The sequence below is a fragment of the Myotis daubentonii genome, chromosome 1 (assembly GCF_963259705.1).
Source record: "Myotis daubentonii chromosome 1, mMyoDau2.1, whole genome shotgun sequence".
Classification (NCBI taxonomy): domain Eukaryota; kingdom Metazoa; phylum Chordata; class Mammalia; order Chiroptera; family Vespertilionidae; genus Myotis; species Myotis daubentonii.
The window spans coordinates 72,581,753-72,603,728 of NC_081840.1; the positions used below are offsets into that span (position 1 = coordinate 72,581,753).

Consider the following 21,976-nt stretch of genomic DNA (forward strand, 5'->3'; position numbering starts at 1 on the left):
CAGCCCAGCACACTGAGAACACAGTTGTCTTTTTCAACCGGGAGGGAGACACAAGCTCCCGACTGCTCTGAACTCCAATTCCGGGCAAGTCTCTGGGGATCCAGACTCATACGGGGAGAAACTGGACTGTATGGCATCAGGCAGAACTCGAGGGTGGCTTTCTCTCAGAGGTGCTTGCAGTGATTACCACGGGACACTGAGACCCAGGGCCTCTAAGGGAAGGGCTGAGGATAAGCCATAGCTGTTTGCTCCGCCCTGTTGATTCCCTGAGTCTTCACCCCACCCAAGCTGTGCACAGAGGCTTTTGCATATGAATGGCTTGGCCCTTTGCAATCTAAAATTACCTACCAAACTGCAGCTGGGTCAGAGAGACCCAGAACATCCAAAAGAAGGCCCAAGGCCCCACAGCAGCTTGCATTGCTTCACAGCTGGGCCTCATCTGGGCACCTCCAAACCCCAAACAAAGAAGAGGAATCTGCAGATCTCTTTATAGCTCCTGCTGGGTAGCCTTAGGCAGAGGCTAAATTAGCACCTCCTTAGAGATCCAAGAGCCAGTGTACCCAGTGGTCAGAGGGGGACCATCCAGATTACAACTCCTCAGATCCATAAGGTACACACTCAGGGGGCAGACTCAGTGAGCACCAAAGCCCCACTGAAGCAAGTCTTGCCCCAGAAGGGTGTCTCCAGCACAGAAGTTCTCCCACCGTAGACACAGCTGAATCTCACAGCCAATTGGCCTGGAGGTAAATTCCTCCCACTGATACCAATAACAATCAAGGCTTAACTACAACAAGACTGTGCACAAAGCCCACAAAGGGGTGCACCAAGAGTGTCCACCTCAGGTAATTGAGGAGGCTGAGCCACTGGGCCCTATAGGACACCTAGCACAAGAAGCCACTCTATCAACACATGGAAGCATAAAAAGTGCAGAGACAAAGAAACAGGTCACAAATGACAGAAATGGAGGAAAGCAACCTACTGGATATAGAGTTCAAAACCACAGTTATAAGGTTTTTCAAGAATTTTCTAGAAACCGCCAATAAATTTAGTGAGACCCTCAATAAATCTAGTGAGACCCTTGAGGATATGCAAAAGGACCAACTAGAAATTAAGCATACACGGACTGAAATAAAGAATATTATACAGAGATCCAACAGCAGACTAGAAGATCGCAAGAATCAAGTCAAATATTTGAAATACGAAGAAGCAAAAAACACCCAACTGGAAAAACAAAAAGAAAAGAATCCAAAAAATATGAAGATAGTGTAAGGAGCCTCTGGGACAACTTCAAGCATACCAACATCTGAATTATGGGGGTGCCAGAAGAAGAGAGAGAGAGCAAGATATTGAAAACCTATTTGAAGAAATAATGACAGAAAATTTCCCCTACCTGGTGAAAGAAATAGACTTACAGGTCCAGGAAGTGCAGGGAACCCCAAACAAAAGGAATCCAAAGAGGTCCACACAAGACACATCATAATGAAAATGCCAAGAGCAAAACACAAAGAGAGAATCTTAAAAGCAGCAAGAGAAAAACAGTTAGTTACCTACAAGGGAGTACCCATACAATTGTCAGCTAATTTCTCAATAGAAACTATGCAGGCCAGAGGGAGTGGCAAGAAATATTCAAAGTGATGAATAGCAAGAACCTACAACCAAGATTACTTTACCCAGCAAAGCTATCATTCAGAATTGAAGGTCAGATAAAGAGCTTCACAGATAAGAGGAAGCTAAAGGAGTTTATCACCACCAAACCAGTATTATATGAAATGCTGAAAGGTATCCTTTAAGAAGAGGAAGAAGAAGAAAAAGGTAAAGATAAAAATTATGAACAGCAAATACATATCTATCAACAAGTGAATCTAAAAATCAAGTGAATAAAAAATCTGATGAACAGAATAAACTGGTGAATATAATAGAATCAGGGGCATAGAAAGGGAGTGGACTGACAATTCTCAGGGGGAAAGGGGTGTGGGGGGTGCGGGAAGAGACTGGACAAAAATCGTACACTTATGGGTGAGGACGGCGGGGGGTGGGGTGGGAACCGGGTGGAGGGGAGCTATGGGGGGAAAAAAGAGGAACAACTGTAATAATCTGAACAATAAAGATTTAATTTAAAAATCAATAAAAACATTTTAAATAAATTTAAAAAATAAAATGGCAATGACGCTAATAGTAATAACTATTTCATATGATTGTTATGCAAATTAAATAAGATAATGCCTGTGAAGTGCTTAGCAAGAAGAGGGACACACAATAAATACTTTTGAAGTAAAAAAAAAAAAAGAAAAAGAGAAAAAAGAAAATATCACCATAATATCCAGAATTCAAAGTCAGACAACATGGGAAAATCTTTGCAGAAAATGTGACATCCAATGGCCTGATATCTTTATTATGTAAAATTTTCATACATATTTATATTGGAAATACTGAAGTTCCAATGGCATGAACAGACAACTCACAAAAAAGAAATGAAAACTTGTAATAAGCACATGGAAAGATGTTTGACTGACTCAGTAATCAAAGACATTACAAATAAAAAGTACTTTTTCTAAGAGCCTTTTAAATTATCAAAGAAAACATAAAAATTATTTGTATAAAACCCAGTGCTGATAAGGATGCTGTAGAAGTGATTGTCTCATATTTTGTTGAAGATACTTTATAAATTGTACCTCCTTTTTTTTCTTTTTAAAAATCTTATTACCCATTTATTTGATATTGCTAGGGTTGAAACCAGTGCATGCAAATCAATGTTCTTCTCAAATAAAAAGAATTTGTTAGCCCACTGTTACCTTTAGAATCATTATAATAAAAACCCTACCTGAAAAGGGTAATACAAAAGAGATCTTCAAGGTCTCCAAACATATGTACCTCCTTTTTGGGAGAGCAGTTTGGCAATATAACATAAGGAGCCATAAAAGTCTTAATAGCCTTTGACCTAGTATTTTGACTTGTGGAAATCAATCCTGAGGAAGTTTAATCCAAAACATGGGAAAAATGAACTGCCTAAGAGTAAATTGGGAAACACTGAATGTCCCACGCAGGGGAATGATTGCTATGCTGTGGTAGAACCACTGGATAGAAAGCTACATAGCCGTTCATAATGATGGGAGTAGAGACTGCCGCCACATGGGAAGATGCTTGTGTTTTAATATTAGATAAAAAATAAACATTTATGTATAAAAAGATGTGCAAATGATTAAAGTAAACATAGTGAATGTGAAGTGGTTGATCTAGAATGGCAGTGACTTTTTTCTTTATCTACCCTTCTTGGTTAGGGTTGTCATTCAGCCTGTTCTCACCTTTCTCTTTCCCCACCTTCCCTCACCCAGGCCACAAGCTCCATGCCCAGCTTCCAAAGCCCTACCCACTTGAGTCAGTGCTGCTCAAGTTCCGACTGGTCCAAGAAGCCCTCCCCATCACATCAGTGAAATGAAACTCCCCCTTTTCTATGCTTCCGTGATGCTGTGTGGACATTTCTATTCTAGAACGTATACAACGCACTTTGTGTAGAAAAGATATATGTATAGTATGTGTCTGTTTCTACAACTAAATTTTAAAAATTTTACTAGAGGCAGGAATTGCTTGGTTCTTTTTTCTCTCCCCCGCACAGAGCGCAGAGCATTGCATGTGTGGCATGGCTGGTTAAATATTCGTTAAAATGAATGTAATTGCACTGAAATGAACTACTTCCGATTCCCCCCGGCAGGTGGAGCTCATGAAGGTCTGCAGCACTTGGGTCCTTTTGGCAACATCCCAAACATTGTGGCAGAGTTGACTGGTGACAACATTCCCAAGGACTTCAGTGAGGATCAGGGCTACCCTGACCCTCCAAATCCTTGTCCTGTTGGAAAAACAGGTAAGGGACATGTCCTTTGGTTCCCATGTATGGCAGTGGCTTTGGGAGGAAATAAAACATTCTAAGATCAGCTACAAATATTGTGAGAAATGGTATTTCTAGTCCAATGAGCCCTCATGTATTTGTAAGTGGATTACAAAGGAAATTTTATTTGAGAATACATTTCTTGGTGAGTTCTGATATTCAGATACACCCACATTGGACTTCCTTGCTAAGGCTTTACATTCTGTCTGTCTGTCTCTCTTTGAAATGGAAACTGAGGCTCTTCTCTGCATGGAGAATGCTCCCCTCCCTTCTATGATGTAGCGGCTGCCCATGGTTCGTGTCTTTGGAACTGGCTACTTAGTCCGTGGATTACCCATGCCATTTGTTTTCCTTACTTCTCTTGACAATCGACATTCCAACTACATCTCAACTAGTTAACATCCATCCTGAGATGTTCCCTCAGGGGCCAGGAGGTGGAATGAGAGGGAGGGGGTTCGTAAGATAAGACGTTGGCTAAGGAAGAAAATTGAAAATTTCCTTGCTACTTGCATGTTCTTGCCACATTCCTATTTCCCAATGCCAAAGAGAACGACTGGTGAATGAGGTACACTCATGCTGGGCTTTGAGCAGCTTACCTTGGTGGTTAAAACAAGTGGCTCTAGACTCGGATTACCTGAATTCAAACCCAAGGTCAAAATATGTGACCTTGAACAAGTTAATTAACCATGTTGCACTTTAGTTTCCTCATTTGCAAAATGGGGGTTGTTGTGGTAATTAAATGAAATTATTCATATGAAGCACTTGGCATAGCACCTAGCACAGGGTAAGGATCATTAATGGCATCCTGATTGTAATTAGCTTGGCCACTAGTAAGTAATGCATCTCTCTCCTTGGGCTTGTGCTAACTTTTAGCTTCAAAGTAGTCTTTTTCTCCAAGCCTAATAGGAGTAGTTGGTACTTATTATCCTTACTTTATAGGCACAGAAACTGAAGCTTAGAGAGTAACATGCCCAATGCTATCTATGTAGCAAGTAGCTGAGTCAAGACTCAAACCTAGGTCTACCTGATTCAGTACCCTGCACCCAACCACCATGACAAATTGCCTCGGTTTGAAAATTGTGTCAGCATTGGCCCCTCAGCTTTTCTTGAACACAATGTAAGTTTTGTCTGGAAGACGCCGTCTCTGAAAGATACTCCTCTTTTCACTTAGGGTGAGGTCTCTGTTTTTCATGGGCACAGAGCCTCCATCCTGGGATGGAGCAACCAAAGTAGTTGGATGTGGCCCAGAAGTGGGGACACTGGCTCAAGGATGCAGGAAAGCCCGACTCACTGCACAGAGCCACATGCTCTTGCTGCATTTTACTTGCTTGTTGGGCTTTGGAGGGTAGGAAGAGAGAGCAGTTTAGAGTTTGAAGACCAACACTCCCCACAGGGATTTGCTTAAGTGGTTCTTCAGGTGTGGTTCCAGGATCTGCAGCATCAGCATTACCTGGAAACTTATTAGGAATGCAAACGTTTTAAAAAAATAATTCTTTATTGTTGAAACTATTTCATATGTCCCCTTTCTCCCCCCTCCCATTGGCCCCCTTCAACCCTCCCCTGCCCCCCGCCCCAGGCCTTCACCACCCTATTGTCTATGTCCATGGGTGATGCATATATGCAAACACGGTCTTTGGGTGATTACCTCCCACCCACCCACCCTCCCCCACCTTCACTCTGAGATTCCACACTCTGTTCCATGCTTCCATGTCTGTAGATCCACTCTGTTCATCTGTTTATTTTGTTACTTAGATTCCACATAGGAGTGAGATCATGTGATACTTGATTTTCTCTGACTGATTTATTTCACTTAGCATGGTACTCTCCAGGTCTCTCCATGCTGTCTCAAAGGGTAAGAGATCCTTCTTTTTTACTGCTGCATAGTATTCCATGGTATAAATATACTACCGCTTTTCTATCCACTCATCTACTGATAGACACTTGGGCTGTTTCCAGTTCTTAGCTATTGAAAATTGTGCTGCTATGAACATAGAGGTACATACATTCTTTCTGATTGGTGCTTTGGGTTTCTTAGGATATATTCCTAGAAGTGGGATCACTGGGTCAAATGGCAGTTCCATATTTAATTTTTTGAGGAAACTCCATACTGCTTTCCATAGTGGCTGCACCGGTCTGCAAGGAATGAAAACTTTAAGCCTTACCCCACATCTATTGGATCAGAAACTCAGGGGTAGGACGCAGGGATCTGTGTTTGAACCTGCCTTCCATGTGATTCTGCTGCATATTAAGTTGGAGAACTACTGTTATAAGAGGATGGAAAGAGAAGCAGACTTACAGCCAAGAGATCTGAGTTCTGTTCACTACAGTGCTCTCATTTCTTCCCAGGGCCTCAGGCTTTTCACTGTGAAAATGAAGACATAGTCAATGCCCTTAAAAAACAGGCAATGTAGGTTATCCTGACAAAAGAAAATACAGATCTATGTAATGAAGCACTTAGGAGCTCTGAGAATAGCTATTAACTGGGCTGATAGAGTTGGATAAAAACCCAACTCCCAGACCCTTTCTTGTCACAATTTACCTGCCATTTCCTTTGTTATCTTTCTGTTTCTCGGACTTTGTCCTACCCTAATTTGTATTCTAGAAAGGAAATCACTTGTAGATGTGGCCATTATTTTTAAGAAGTTGCTTGAGATATGCCTCACTGAGAATCGTGACACCACACCATTGAGCAACCCAAGAATAACACGTCTTCCCCTCCCGTGCCATGCTCTCCTCTGAAGCAAGCCCCCCTCACCATGGACAGAGCAGCAGGACCCAGAGAGTCCATCCTCAGGGATAGGATGTGAATCCCAGGGCACATTATCAGGCCCAAGATACATCTGATTCCCAGGACAGGACTTCATTTTCACTCTCAGTCTGGCCCTCGGAGGTACTGGCGAAACAATTACGAACAGGTTGCAAAGCTGCCTTATGCAGATGGCCAGAATTCTCTTCATTTGCTCTCCTTTCCCTATGTGTCAATTGCTCTAGATCCGAGGTCGGCAAACTGCAGCTCGCGAGCCACATGCGGCTCTTTGGCCCCTTGAGTGTGGCTCTTCCTAAGCCTTAGGAGTACCCTAATTAAGTTAATAAGAATGTACCTACCTATATAGTTTAAGTTTAAAAAATTTGGCTCTCAAAAGAAATTTCAATCGTTGTACTGTTGATATTTGGCTCTGTTGACTAATGAGTTTGCCGACCACTGCTCTAGATGAAGAAATTAGATAAATAGTTCCGTGAAAAGTGGGGGGCCACATTAGGGATTTGTTCAGGCGCTTGACTTCCACCAGAGCTGATGCTGCTAAGAGCTGAGAGACTGGAGCCTAAAGCTGCCGGAAGGTGTCAGAGCAGTCTCAGGGGACTAGACTACCATTGCCTTTGCTGGTTCATTCTCCCTGTGCAAAGGGACTCTTTCTTCCCCTAGCCCAGTGGTTCTCAACCTTCTGGCCCTTTAAATACAGTTCCTCATGTTGTGACCCAACCATAAAATTATTTTTGTTGCTACTTCATAACTGTAACGTTGCTACTGTTATGAATGGTAATGTAAATATCTGATATGCAGGATGGTCTTAGGAGACCCCTGTGGAAGGGTCGTTCAACTGCCAAAGGGGTCGCGACCCACAGGTTGAGAACCGCTGCCCTAGCCCTACACAAAATTTACAATCCATCCTCTGCCCCCTGTTTAAACCATTGTCTATAGCACATTAGAGACAGAAAGAAGGAAAGAAAAAAAGACTTACAAAGCATGGTTTCTAGTAATGACAGGGTATAGGTAATAGCAGCAGCGAAGAGGGATAACATTTCTTGGGTTGGAATGGAAGACATGCTTTATTTCAAAGAGCAGTCATAGTATAAACTGTCATTTAAAGCGAAGTGGTGGGGAAGGAATTAAAACAAAGCAAACCTAGTATGTGCCAAATGCTCTGCGTACGATCATCTCTACTTCTCACAACAGCCTATAAGGTACGTATGTGATTATTCCCACCTGACAGATGAGTAAATGGACTTTGAGAGACTAAGTTAACTTTTCCAAGGAACTAAACCTATCTGTCACTTATGAGCCAGGATTTGAACCTCAAACTCTGCTCTGTCTGACTTCAAAGTTTACCCCATTACCCCCATAACACACAACCGCAGGTACTATCTAGTGATTGTTGTTCTTGTATCATGTATGTTCTCCAAGAGCTGAAAGTGTTGCTAAAGAGCTCACCCAAGGGAAAACAGAGTGAGTCATGCGGAAGGGAAGTGTATTAGTTAAGGAAATACTTGCTGTTATAACAGATAAAGCAGATAGTGTCTTCACACAATAGGAGTTTATTTCCCACTCCTATGAAGTCCTGCCGGAGGTGGTGAGGGTGTGGTGGAGAGGGTGGGGTGGGAGGTTCAGCAACAAGACTGCCATCTTTCATCTTCGTTTTTCCATCACCATTTATTCTACCTATACCCCTTCCACCTCACCCACCCCTCTCCCCACCACAATCACCACACTGTGGTCTGTGTCCATGAGTTCTTTCTCTCTTTTTCTCTTTTTTGCTCAATCCCTCTACCACCCCTGACACCTGCCCCCCACCCAAGCTGTCTGTCTGCTCTCTGAGTCTGCCTCTATTTTGCTTGTTAGTTCAGTTTGTTCATTAAATTCCACATAGTTGCCCTGATTGGCTACATGTATAAAGCAGAACAACAAAGGTGGGCATGGGACAGGGAATGGGGCTATATAGGAGGTTCGTTCGGATGGGCTAGGCCTGGAAATGGAATATATCATTTCTGCCCACGTCCCATTGGCCCAAACTCAGGCCTACAGCACCGCCCTATTGCAAAGCACGGCTGGGAAGTTGGCTGTGTGCAGAGGGGAAAGGGAAAGTGGGTTTGGTGGGCAGCCAAACAGTCTCAGCCACAGGTACAAGCATTTGGGATGAACAAATCCCAGAGGAAAAGTGACTTAGAGTGACTGATGTGAATACAGTCTGACCTTTGGGTGTCTGGTTGTTTTTAATACATTATCTTTTGGAATAATGATAAATGCCTTGGCCGTTCCTCAAACCCTTTGCTGTTTGCAGCAGATGATGGGTGTTTAGAACACACCCCCGACACAGCGGAGTTCAGTCGAGAATTCCAGTTGCACCAGCACCTGTATGATCCCGAACATGACTACCCAGGCTTGGGCAAGTGGGTAAGTCCAATCTTAGTTACTAGTGGGTTTATACTCTGCTGCTCTGAAGATACCGATGGGAGAGATGAGCAATATAGGTGGGGAGAGAGAAGAAAAATTGTTTAGTGGCTGATTTTTTAGAAATCTCTGGTTGAGAGGGACTTTAAGTAGTTCTAGTCCAAACCACACTCTAGGCCACAATATTCCAGCCAATCTGAAGAGGTGATGACCTGAACCCATCTTATTAGCTATAGGCTGCAGAGGCTTCCACTGCGGTCCACCCCACAGTCGGCCTCCTGATACATCCTAAAGGGTCACCAGTGTTTCATGCAGCTCTTATAGGAAATATATGATTGTTTTTAAAAAAGGATACTGAGAAAATTTGCAAATTTTATCTCTAGAGGAGGGTAACGACCTCTACAGAACTAAGGAAAAACGATGCCAGAAGCTTAGAAACAGATGTATGTAATTCTGAGTTAAGGAAAGAAAAAAAAAATGTGCAGCCGTGAGCTTGCTGTCAATACCAGGCAAGGATCTATAATTGCCAGTTAAGGAAATTGTTTATAAGCACTTGGAAAGAGAAAGCATGACCATTTGGCACAGGTTTGCTAAAAACAAGTTTTGTCAAACTAATTGTATTCTACTTGCCAGCATTAGTCACTTACTTGCCAGCTCGAGGAGGGAAATGAAGTGAGCGTGGTGCACTTGGACTTCAGCAAAGTATTTGATGAGATCGTTCATGAAGTCCTATTGGGAGCAGTGGGGAGACATAGCCCAGGCAAGAGAACATCCCCAAAAGGGAGCTTGTTAAAGGGTCCACGTCAACAGGGAGAGAGATTTCACATGGCATCCTGCATGTCCACATTTTAATAAATGTTTCTAATTTAAAAAATATAGAAGGTGTAATTATCAGATTCTCAAAGGATGACACAAAGTTGGAAGGGCTTGCACAAAGTGACATTTGGGATTCAAGATGGTGAAGGCAGGCTGGGACAATGGGCCAAAGGAGATCCCAGTTGAATGGGGATATTTCTGTGTCCCTGTGGTTGGGCCCATGTAGTTGGATGCTGAAGCCATGTGAGAAAAGTGGAAAAATACTAGGGAGTGTTAGTTCACATGTCAGTAGGTAGTCAATACATCTGTGGAATGAGTGAATGAGCAGCTATTCCTAACTTCCTAAGCCCTTCTAAAGCTATCAATCCCTTCTCAGCTCATTACTGGCAGCTGACCTTGCTTCGACTTTACTAGGAATTTTGTAGTCTCAGGACTAAACGCTCTCCCTTCCTTTTACACCGTTTTAGAGAAAGATGTCCCGGCTTGTTAACCGTTTTCATCATCTTGCTTTAACATTGCACTGAGCTGATTCAACATGCAACCTTCAAATGCACACATTTCCTGTCTTAAAACAACAAATCAATAATACCTCCTAAGTTGATCTTGCTTCTTGCAATATGCATCATTTTATTTCTCTTCTTTTTCATAAGCAGTTCCGTTAGGGAGACTTGGCATGGGGAGCCATGCTGCAGCCTACTAGAAGAGTTTGAATATGTTGAATTAAATTGGCAAATATCTATAGGTTCTTAAATAGGAGACTAGAATCATGAAAAGCTTCTATAAAGGAACTTATTCTGGTGGCAGAAAGTATGAAAGCTAGGAAAAAAGGAAGTCATTCCAGCTCTGAAAGCTGTGAATTCAAGTGAAAGTCACCAACATGATGAGGCTCTAAGACATTTCCAGGGAGGCTGGCAACCTAACATCGGTATGTGGCATAAATACTAGTGTAGCATGAGGAGGAAAGATGAGATAGGTCAGGCTTATATGAAGTGGGTGGTATGAACTTTCCCTCTGAGGGAATCTTAAAAAGAAAGGAGGAAAGAAAAGAGGGAGGTGGGAAGGGAAGAAGGGAGCAGAGAGAGGGAGGGAGAGAGTAGAAGATCACAGAGAATCACAGAGGAATCACAAGAGATGGGCAAAAGTATTGCCAAACAGAAGCCAGGGCAGGTTCAACAAAGATTAATTGGAAGATATTATGCTTGCTTCATTCCAGGTACCGTGCTAGGTGCTCAATATGCAATAGTCATCGAGACATGGTATTGGTCTTCATAGAGCTTATAGTCTTCTGGTTGAGAAGAACTGCATGAAAATAAAATGAACACAACTTAGCATTGTTCAGACACTATGTTTAATATTTTACTGAATTACCTCATTCAGTAAAATGCTCTAGTTCTGCCATGACCCCCGGGTACAGTTACCAGAGAAGATGGAAGATAAGGGTAGAGGAAGATCCAGGACTGAGGACTCATGGCCAATTGTACAATACCCATTGAGGAAGTCAAAGTTGCTAAAAAGGGCGGCATGGAGGTGTAAGGTGAGAAGGTAGCCTGCATAACTGGCAGGCTGGAAAAGAGAAAAAGGAAGCAAGGGGGAGACTGAGAGAAGTCTGACTTAGGGCAGAGATCCCAACTGGGGAAGCAGGAGAAATGGAAACTTCTCTCTTGCCAACTTTCCTTGCCTCTTCTTAAACACCTTTAGAGTTCTCTCACCAAGTTCCACTCACTCTCAGTGCTCCAGTAAGAGGCCAACCACCACCCTTCATCCTCTTTGCATCCTTCTCTAAATACCAGTTTGTTTTCTCAGTCATTCCTAGTCTGTGTGCATCGGAGCTCAAGCAGACAAGTTAGTACTAAATGAAAAGGGAAGTACTATTACAGATCAATGACCAAGGAGCAATGTTTATAAACCTTTTATCAGCTATAATTATGTGTTTGTTTAAACTTAAGTTTTCCTCATTTAATTTCTCATTACCACCTAGCAGTAAAATATGGTTTGTTTGATCTTCACATGGAAATGTGAATTGAGTATGTCTTGCTTTTCTAAACTGGGGTCTACAAGCCTTCGTAGTGTATATATAGAATGATGGCCGCAAGCTTGTCTTAAGCTCAACAATCCTTCAAGTTAACGAAATAATTATCTTTTACATGAAACTGCATGCAAGACCTGATTCCTTATTTGCTAATAATGTTTCTCTGTTTTTGACATTAGCTGGAGCCGAACTGGGTCTTTAGCGGTGATTCACATATAAATATAAGTGTCTGTCTTGTTTCCTGCATTTTTATCTCTGTTAATGCATCAAGACACATTTATGAAATGCACATCATATGCCTTCCAGGCCTGTGTTAGGTGATTGGAATACAAAGATGAATGGTAATTGTCTTTTGTAATACACAAATAGATAGTAATATTTATTGAGCACATATTATATACCAGACACTATATTAAATAGTTTACTGAATTATCTCATTCAAGCTGCCCATTCCTATTACTCTCATTTTACAGATGAGAAAATACAGGCTTAGGGAATTTGAATAGGCTGCCTAATACCACAGAGCTGATGATTGGCAGAGCTGGGATTTGAAACAAACTGACTCCAGGAGTTCTTTAAAAATTGGATAAGTCCTTTACCTTTTCCATGGCTCACCGCTCAGAATGTGTCCTATACATGATCCTATCAAGTCCTATCTAGGACTGGTTGCCTTCCAGACAGTGAGTGTACCCACAACATTGAGCGGCTATGACCAAAGGCAGGCTGCTATAGATGCCAGTCACTCCCCTTCGTCACACATTAATCACAAAGTGTTACTCAGGAAAATGTTGTCTTGACAGCAAATGTTTTTCCTGTCCAAGTGCTTATCACATCTTTTCATTGGAAGCATGGACAACTAGGGGCTCTTCCTTGCACGGAAGCAGCTGATCATGGCCAGAGCCTGAGCCGAGGGAGAAATGAGAGGCCAGGACCCTCTTTGCCTTTCATAACCTCAGCAACGTCTGAAGAATTGAATGTTCTTCAGCTGGTGTTCATCGCATTTCCCATGTGATCAGACTGGAGTTATGCTTTTCTATTTTAGTGTTTTATGCCAAGAAGCACGTGATGCCCGTTAGTCTCACCTGGTTAGAGTAGTGTCTGCCAGCTTTCTACCTTGTAAAATCACCAGTTTCCCTTTTGAAATTAATAATTGACCTGCGGAAGGATACTTTGGGACTGTGTAAATATGCTGTCTCCATTAAACTTTTAACCAACAATTTTAGTACCCATTGATGACCCTCACCAGAATCAGTGAAAACTATGGTCATTTTAATGGCAATTTTCTTAGTCTATTATTTTTATGCATTTATTGGTTGGCATTCTAGTCTAAGCAAGAGTTTTCCTTGCTTTGTTTATTTACTTAAAATTGTGTGTATTTAATATCAATATTAAATATTTGATGCTCGTTATTTACTTTGGTGTACAGACTGTCCTAGATGTAGCCAGTGGGAGTCACTGTGTGCTGGTTTTTCTTTCTTCTGACATGTCCCATCATTGTTTTTGAGCATTTCCTAACTTTCTGGCCCAATTAGATATTCCAAATTCATTCATCCTTGTGCTTTCCCTGCCCTACCCCTGGAAACAGACATTCCATCAAGAAGCCTCCCTGGTTCCATTTAGGAATGGAATTTGAAACCAACATCTGGGCAGTTGCCCAAAATCTTGATAGCACAATGGAAAGCCCTCTTTATGAACTCGAACTTGCTACTCACATGGGAAGCAGGCTCACCACTCACCCCTCCCCACCCACCAATAAGGAATGGGTGTCAGGAAAGGGGGATGGTTTCTTCTTAGACGTCTGCTACCCACACCATACCTGCCAGTCCCTGCCCTTGGATCCATACAAAGCAGGGCTGATCTCCGCGCCCCAGCACTTCCATGCAGAGGTGGGCCAGCACCATCCTGCTAACCCTAACCCTAGTCCTCAGGGAAACACAGGACCGTCTTTGAGAGGAAGACTAGCTAGCCTTTTGCACTCCCTTTTGAATGAAGGCTCTTCTGGGCATAATCTGGCCCAATACCTTCTAAAGTAGAGTGATAAACGATGCTGCTTCCACCCTGCTGGTCGCCCCGCGGAGCTCCTCCACACTGATTGGCTGTCTTTTATGATGGTGCCAGCTCTCAGGTCCCTGCACAGTCCCTCCCATGCTCAGGCAGCTGAACACAGAGGTGCACATGAAGACGCTCCTATCCTCACTCCTTTCCCCCAGCCCCCTTCCCCAGCTCGGGCACAAACTGCCAGGATATTCTTTTTTTTATTTTTCCTTTCTTTATTGATTAAGGTATTACATATGTGTCCTTATTCCTCCCCTTCCCCCTTGCTCATGCCCTTACCCCCCTGGTGTCTGTGTCCATTGGTTAGGCTTATATGCTGCATACAAGTCCTTTGGTCAATCTCTCCCCATCACCCCCACCCTCCCCTACCTTCCCTCTGAGGTTTGAGCACCCCATCAATGCTTCTCTGTCTATGGATCTATTTTTGTTCATCAGTTTATGTTGTTCATTATAATCCACAAATGAGTGAGATCATGTGATATTTACCTTTCTCTGACTGGCTTATTTTGTTTAGCATAATGCTCTCCAGCTCCATCCATGCTGTTGCAAATGGTAGGAGTGCCTTCCTTTTTACAGCAGCGTAGTATTCCACTGTGTAGATGTACCACTGTATTTTAATCCACTCATCTGCTGATGGGCACTTAGGCTGTTTCCAGATCTTAGCTATTGTAAATTGTGCTGCTATGAACATAGGGCTGCATATATCCTTTCTGATTGGTGTTTCTAGTTTCTTGGGATATATTCCTGGAAGTGGGATCACTGGGTCAAATGGGAGTTCCATTTTTAGTTTTTTGAGGAAAGTCTATACTGTTCTCCACAGTGGCTGCACCAGTCTGCATTCCCGCCAGCAGTGCACGAGCGTTCGTTTTTCTCTGCACAGGATATTCTCTGTGCATCAGGAACTGTTACATCCCAGAAAGGCAACACCGGTCAACAGCCCCACAGCGATATTACTCATTCCTCCAGTAAATGACCATGTTCCCCCTTTCTCCATATATGTATATGTGTATGTGTATGTGTATGTGTATGTGTATGTGTATGTGTATATGTATATGTATATTTTAAGTTGAGATAACATTGGTTTATAACATGATATAAGTTTCAGGTATATAACATTATAATTCAATATTGTATACACTGTAGTGTGCTCACCACCAAGAGTCTAATTTCCATCCATCACCATACATTTGACTCCCTGACCCCCTTTACCCATTTGCCCTCCCTCCACCCTCCTTTTCCTCTGGTCACCACCAATCAGGTGTTTGCCTCTATGAGTTTGCTTATGATTCGTTGTTGTTTTTTTTTGTTTTGTTTTTTTTATATTCCACATATGTGTGAAATCATATGGTATTAGTCTTTCGTTGCCTGATTTATTTCCTTTAGCACAATCCCCTCTAGGTCCATCCATGTTGTCGCAAACGGCAAGACTGCATCTGATATTAAACCGATCAGTCCCCAAGGGAGCATGAGACGGAGGCCATGGCCAGGATGGCCTCTGGCAGCCAGGGGTCCCTCCCTCCCTGGTGCGGACTCGCTGCATAGTTGAGGTTGGGCAAGAAATACACATTGTAAATTGCGGGTGAGGTAGATTTTAATGAACATGAAAATTACGAAGCTCATTCTTGGCATGTGTCATTTTCATTTCCAAATCCACCATAAAAAAATTCTTTCTATCCAGACAGTTCCGAGGATACAAGTGCTGTATAAACTTGTTCCTTACCAAAACTCTGTCATCTCCTTAAAAAAAAAAAAATCAATGTTAGGGTATTTTATTTAGAGTACGATGAATCACCTTTTTTATACCTTAGTTCCCTTCTGATTAAAAACAAGTAAAGCCCCCCAGCTTCCCTCCTCCCCTTGTGCCTCCAGGTTACGTGTCTGTCTTTTGTGATCCCGACAGAAGGGAAATCTGTTGAGCACGTGTCCGATATTCTAGAGCTCATTCCAGCCCCTGTGTGTTTGAAATACAGCAATATGTGGAAACACTTATACAAACTGTGGTAACAGATCCCGTTCCCCTCCCCCGCGCCCCCCGCAACATAACTTTCCTTCTGCCAAGAAGTTTTTTTTTTGGCAGTTTTAAAAAGGCTCACTCTATTAAAATTGTTATAGGCCAAATGGTTTTCCGATCGTCTTGACTGGGTGCACAGACTAAAGCCACGGGAGGGAAGGCTGCAGAAGTCGGAGTTCCATTTATTTACCTAGAGGATTGTTATTCATGGGCGGGCACCGCTCTAGAGAACAGTTTATGTGTACAGCTCATAAAAAGGGAGTTAGGCCCAAAAGTAAAGTGACACAACATTGTTTGTCTTGAACAAAGGCTGTTCACAGTGAGGAGATGGGTTTCCAACGCGCTTGGGTGTGAGAGTGCCGTATTTCCCGTTTATGGGATGTTGATGACAGGGAGGTGCCTCGGGGCGTTGCAGAGACCTTTACCGAGAGCTGCACAACCACCAGCGTCCCCCTCATGGTCTAGCTTTCTGATGCGACCTTCCTTTCATCTAGTTTCTTTTTTTTTTTTCACCTAGTTTTGTTTCCAAAATATGGTATGCAAATATCCAGGGGACACACCAAGTGTTGCTTTTAAGTTAGAGGCTCACCTAACCTGATCCATATATTTGTTGTCTCTTCTTCCCACTCTAGAACAAGAAGCTCCTGTATGAGAAGATGAAGGCAGGACAGAGACGAAAGCGGAGGGTAATGCACAGCGGGCTGGTGGTGGCTGGGATGCCCGGAGCTTTCTGAGTGGGGCATTGACAAGCTGTAACCTTCAGTTGTTGGGATGGAGCAGTCCTGGGAGGGCAGAACAGTGGTCTGTGTGACCAGGCCACGCCCACAAAGTCCGCCTTGGTTTCTGGGATGGCTTTCTCAAGCTTTCGTACATGGTTTTTAGTGCAAAGCCAAGTTTTGTGGTGATTCCATCAGCTCCATTGTACACAGGAAACGTGTGTTGCATCTCTTGCCCGGGTGTACGTGAGTATGTGTCTTTCCTCAGAGGGTCTGTAGGCCACTGGGAGACTGTTCACATATCTGCATCAATTACATAAACGCACTAGACAGGGACAAGGAAGTGATGAAAGGCATGCTCCAGGCAACAATGCTGAAGGAATGTGGGGACAAAAGATGAGAAGAACAAACCTCATTCTTCCCACATGCCTTTTTTCTTGGCCTACCCAGATTGATGTAAACATCAACTAGATCGATTATATTGGTTTGCTGACCTCTGAATCTACCAACCATCCCAGGGCTGCCCAGGGTGGGACTTTGGTCTGGATGTGTCATACTGAGCCGCTGTGGTGTTGCCTCATGTAAAGCTGTTGAATTAGCGCTGGGTTTCTCACTCATTTGATGGCACCATGATTTAATCAGTGGTCATTGTCCATTCAGCTAATCCACTGGAACCTTCCTACACAGAAATGCCTGGCCACCTGCCACCATTCTCTGATCATCAGGAGAAAAGGTTAAAATCCTAGTATCACATAGCTAAGTGCTACCAGAGAGTAGCCATCTTTGTTAAAATATACAAAGCAAACCATGTACCCAAGGCCACTGACTGGTTATTTAGAATAATAAGTGCTGGGATCCTGTTGAAATTTGGGACTCTGGACAGTGGTCATGGCGGCTGTGCTGAGAGGTTTGCCGAGTCCAGTCAGAGTGCTTAGGGGGTGGGGAGGTGGTTTTTTTAAAAAAAATTCAGCATTAATTCTCAGGACCCTGCAACAGAGATTCCCAAACCACTATGCCACCTGACAAAACACAGAAATCCCATGGCCAGTTTTCTATGCTAGATGCAGTTTTGATGTCTGGAAACAGATCTTTGGGAGAGTTAACAGAGTTATTAGGGGTTTTTCTCAGGTGATTACAGTGTCCAGTGGCAGATGGTGGCAGGAAGGGTCTGAAGGGTGTTAGTGGGCTTGAGAGAACATCAAGAAATTCTATTCCAGGAGCTCAGAATACACATAATTTACCAGCAAAATAGCTTGAATATCTCTCCATGGCGCAACAAGGACATTTCCAAATAAGACCAATCATGGGCCCAAAATGAATAACTTAGCCTTTAGCTTTAATTGTCTCTACTTCTTGGCTCGCCATTCCTTCTGCCCTGACTTGAGTAATGACTGTGGGTCACGATTTAGGTTCAGTGATGAAACCAGGATTATAAAAATCAGAATTCTGGCTAGGACACGTATTATAAAGGTTTTACTTTGGCCTCAACTTCCTCCTCATAGGAAAGGCTTAGAATTTGTGAAAATATGGGTCGCTGTGACCCAGAGGTATCAAGTTCTTTCTATTCTCGGGCATCTACAAAGACCCAAGCTCATGCCGCAAACCGTGAGCCTCTCCGGACTGTTGGGGAAATAGAACTATCCTCCCCTGTCATCATGCCTCAGATGGTGTTCCCATCTTGACTGAAGACTCTACCACCTCAAATGCATGAATCAATAGAAATTATGGGCTTCCCTTTGGGAAAAATTAAGGCTTTCTCCAATGAAGCTCAGTATTTGCTGTGGGTTTCCAGAGGACAGGGAAAGTAGGGATTCAATCCCAATGGTTCTTCAGTTGTGTAACTGAATCATGTTCACTTTGTAACCTGGCTAGTCTCTCACCCAGAGCTGAAGATAAATCTGTAAGTGTCTTAAATTCTCCAGAGGATAATTAAAACCAAGTATCATTATTATTACTCTTAAGTTAGGCTTCAATGCTAATAGTTAAACATTCATCAACAAAGTTCAACTGATTGCTCCTTTTACTTCTTCGTTAATTTACTTCCCCTTCCCTCCAATCTTTGCCATGTTCTGGGTCTGGTCTGAAGGACTATCTCCCATAAAACTCCCTCACCAAGAGGATTCTCCCCAAAGTTACAACGGAGCCCCAGGTGGTTTTATGAAACTTTCCATACTTGCTTATTTTCAATTGAATTCCTACTTGCTTCATGAGTAAAAGGTTAATTCACCTTTAAATGACTTAGCAAATTTTTTAACTCTGAAGATGTATCTTGTTAATATTTGAGGTTTACTATTTGTTTTATTTACTAGTAAAGAGCTATCAACCTTGTATTCCACTGTTGATTAAACACAAAAACCTACTTTCCTTTTTTAATGTAGTAAAATTTTCAGAATAAATATTATTAAAAATCACTCAAGAGATTTATGATATGAATATGCTTTTTCAGTTCACATTTGCTCTACCTTCCAAAGATCTTGATATAATTCTTTGGGATAGGCTAGGGCCATTCCAGCTGACAAACTTCTTGTTATAGAAAAGATGTTAGTTATTTTAAATATTTTAAAGATGTCTTCCTGGCATCTTTTGTGACATGACACTTTTCAGATCTCTGAGGACATTGCATATTTTTAAATTCTCAGCTGGTTTGTGATGCATTTCTTCAGGGTGAGTGGGACTGGCATGCTTCATTACCCATTGGAATGTGGAAAGGACATTTACAAATACTAAGCTCATTCCCAGTCCTTCTCTTTGGAGAATGTTTGCTCACCCTTCAAAAGTCACAGCAGACCTGTGCACTCTGCCCATTCATCCCTGGGGACTTCATATGCAGCGGGGTTGCTGATCATCTGCAACTACAGCTTCTTTCCTGTATTTTTGTTCAGTTATTGGAAGGTGACTTCAATAACCAATATTTCAAAACTTTTGAAATTTTTTTTCTACTTGCTAAAGGCTATCTTTTAAAGCTGCAATTACTAATTCAAATCCAAACCTCAAAAAAAAATATGTATTAGAGAGGGAATGGAAAAACCTTGACTCATTCAGAATACCAACAGATAAAAGAGATTTCAGACCATGGAGTCTTGAGTCAAAAATAATGGAGCCTTCCACATGACTTCCTCCCTTTTTTCTTCAGCTTTTCCATTTGCCTGAGGGAAGGTGGAAATGATTACGGAGCCCCTGCTGAATCCTCTTTAGGAGAATGCTGGCGTGGAAGAGCCAACATTATAGGATGATCTGTGACTGGCCAGCAAATCGAATTTCACCTTGGCCCTGCTTGGTGATCTTTAGAACCTTCGTCTTGTAAAATAATTTAATGATTTAATGCATTTCAGATTCTCTCTTCCCCCTATTAAGGCCATAGAATAATAATTCTGTTTCATAATGGGCTTGTGTATCTAAGTTAATAGTGAGAGCCTATTCGCTGGTTAATTCCAAATCTTTGTGCCAAGCAAAGGAGGGAGGCATAATGCATCCAATAAGGACTTTATAGCTCCATGAAAGACACAATGAGACACATCTGTCAGACAACGTTTCTCCTCCCCCTGAGATGTGGGTTAGTTCACTGGAGTAATTATTTGTTACCTTATAGTTAACCCAATAGACCAGAAATGAATGATCTCATCCACCTATTTTGTGAGGTGTCTGTATCGATGTTCAGGTATAATACCAAGCCATATATATACATATATATATACATATATATATATATTTTTTTTTCCAGAGTGTCAACCCATATCTACAAGGACAGAGACTGGACAACGTTGTTGCAAAGAAATCGGTCCCCCATTTTTCAGATGAGGATAAGGACCCAGAGTAAAGTGAAGATGCTGGGGGGACACCCACACCAGCCGTCAGGCCTTGGTATTGCTTATGTGCACCTGTTATTAGAGCCCCCGTGAATGGCGAAATGCTTATAATTTAGTCCAGTGTGGATGAAAAGCAGCTTTACCTTGCTATTGCATTGTCCTTCACCGATAGCCCCGCTTTCTGCTAAATGCAAGCTTTTTAAAAAAATTTATTTATGAGGATCTGAAATGAGCATTAAAATGGAAGTGTGTATGTCAATGACAATGAAAAGCAGGACTGTGAATGGAATGTCAGATTTCTTGCCGTTTGGAATGCTGCTTTGGCTGCACTGTTTGGGCCCAGTCTGTAAAAAGCTGGCATTTGGTTTTGATGATGTCGCTCACCCAGCCCGTGGGCGTTGTACACACCAATAAAGAAGGTTGTACTCGGAGGAGGGCCTGACACATCTCAGTGGGCTGCATCTTAATAAATGTGCGTTGTGTGCAAGCATTGGCATAGGAAGGTTGTTGTTTTTTAATTCAGACCATTATGAAAACAATGTCTTTGCTGAGTAGGACAAACTCATGAATATGAATGTATCTGGTCTTAACAATAATACTGTGAGGCAAATGGGGCTGCATTATTATTCCCATTTTACAGATGGTGGGACTGAGACTCAGAGCTTCCACGGAAAGCTGAAAGTGGCACAGACAGTACCTAATGACGAAGGTCTTCTGATTTTGAGTTATTTTTGTTTATTAAGTAAATAATGGGTCTCTGTCATGTGCCAGGCACAGGGCTGGGCTCTGGGGGTGCATCAGCGGCCCAATCTGACGTTGCTGAGACCCTCGGGCAGCAGATCATACCATCTTGGTCTCGACATATCTCCAGGGGCACTGAGGACGATGGCCAAGTCCACTGTGGTGCTGCAGTCCTGTGCTGCCTGTTTGTGAACAGGTGTGTGCACTTTACTTCCAGCCAAACTCTCCCAGGTCAGAAAAGCAATTCAGTGGATGGCTGGCAGGGATCAGTTCATGGGGGAGATGGTTCCCATGCCTTTTACAGCTCCCTACTCTAAAGCAGACATCAATTTCAGGCTTTGGTAGCATTGGTCTCAATTTCTTTGTCTATAAAAGGGAGGAAGCACTCAGCGAGAAAGATCATCCTTGATTTAATTTTAATAAGTGCACATTTATGTCAGGGCCTTGTCTAATAGAAATAGCTTGACCGTATTTAGTTACCATGTGAGTCTGTTATTGGGGCTTATAAAAATCAAGAAAGGTATTGGCAGCTTTTTCATAGCAGGAGGCATTTTCCCAAGAGTTTCTGCAAGCAGTTTCTCCACCACCCACAGCTTGAAGCACCCTCGCCACCTGCTTTCAAAGACAGTTCAAGTTCCCTCACTGGAGATGCGGAGGGCTGCAAGGGTCTACCCTATGTGTCCTGGGTTTTGTAGATATTTCAGTTACATCTCATGCCAGTTCCAGCTCTCAGGCAAACCAAAGACATCTCT

The 21,976-nt window shown here is 42.6% G+C and overlaps 1 protein-coding gene across 2 annotated transcripts in view; it reads left to right on the forward strand.

Moving 5' to 3' along the window:
• SCG5 (secretogranin V) overlaps window positions 1-20,970 on the forward strand; it is a 64,424-nt gene extending 43,454 nt beyond the window's left edge. The window contains exons 3-6 of one of the 2 annotated variants that reach the window (XM_059705495.1): window positions 3,710-3,859; window positions 8,941-9,053; window positions 16,594-16,647; window positions 20,399-20,970. In XM_059705495.1, the coding sequence (XP_059561478.1) occupies window positions 3,710-3,859; window positions 8,941-9,053; window positions 16,594-16,647; window positions 20,399-20,494 (413 nt within the window). In that variant the 3' untranslated portion in view covers window positions 20,495-20,970. The remainder of the gene's footprint in view (window positions 1-3,709; window positions 3,860-8,940; window positions 9,054-16,593; window positions 16,648-20,398) is intronic. The other variant, XM_059705505.1, reaches the window with a different exon arrangement.
• The last annotated feature ends 1,006 nt before the right edge of the window (window positions 20,971-21,976 follow it).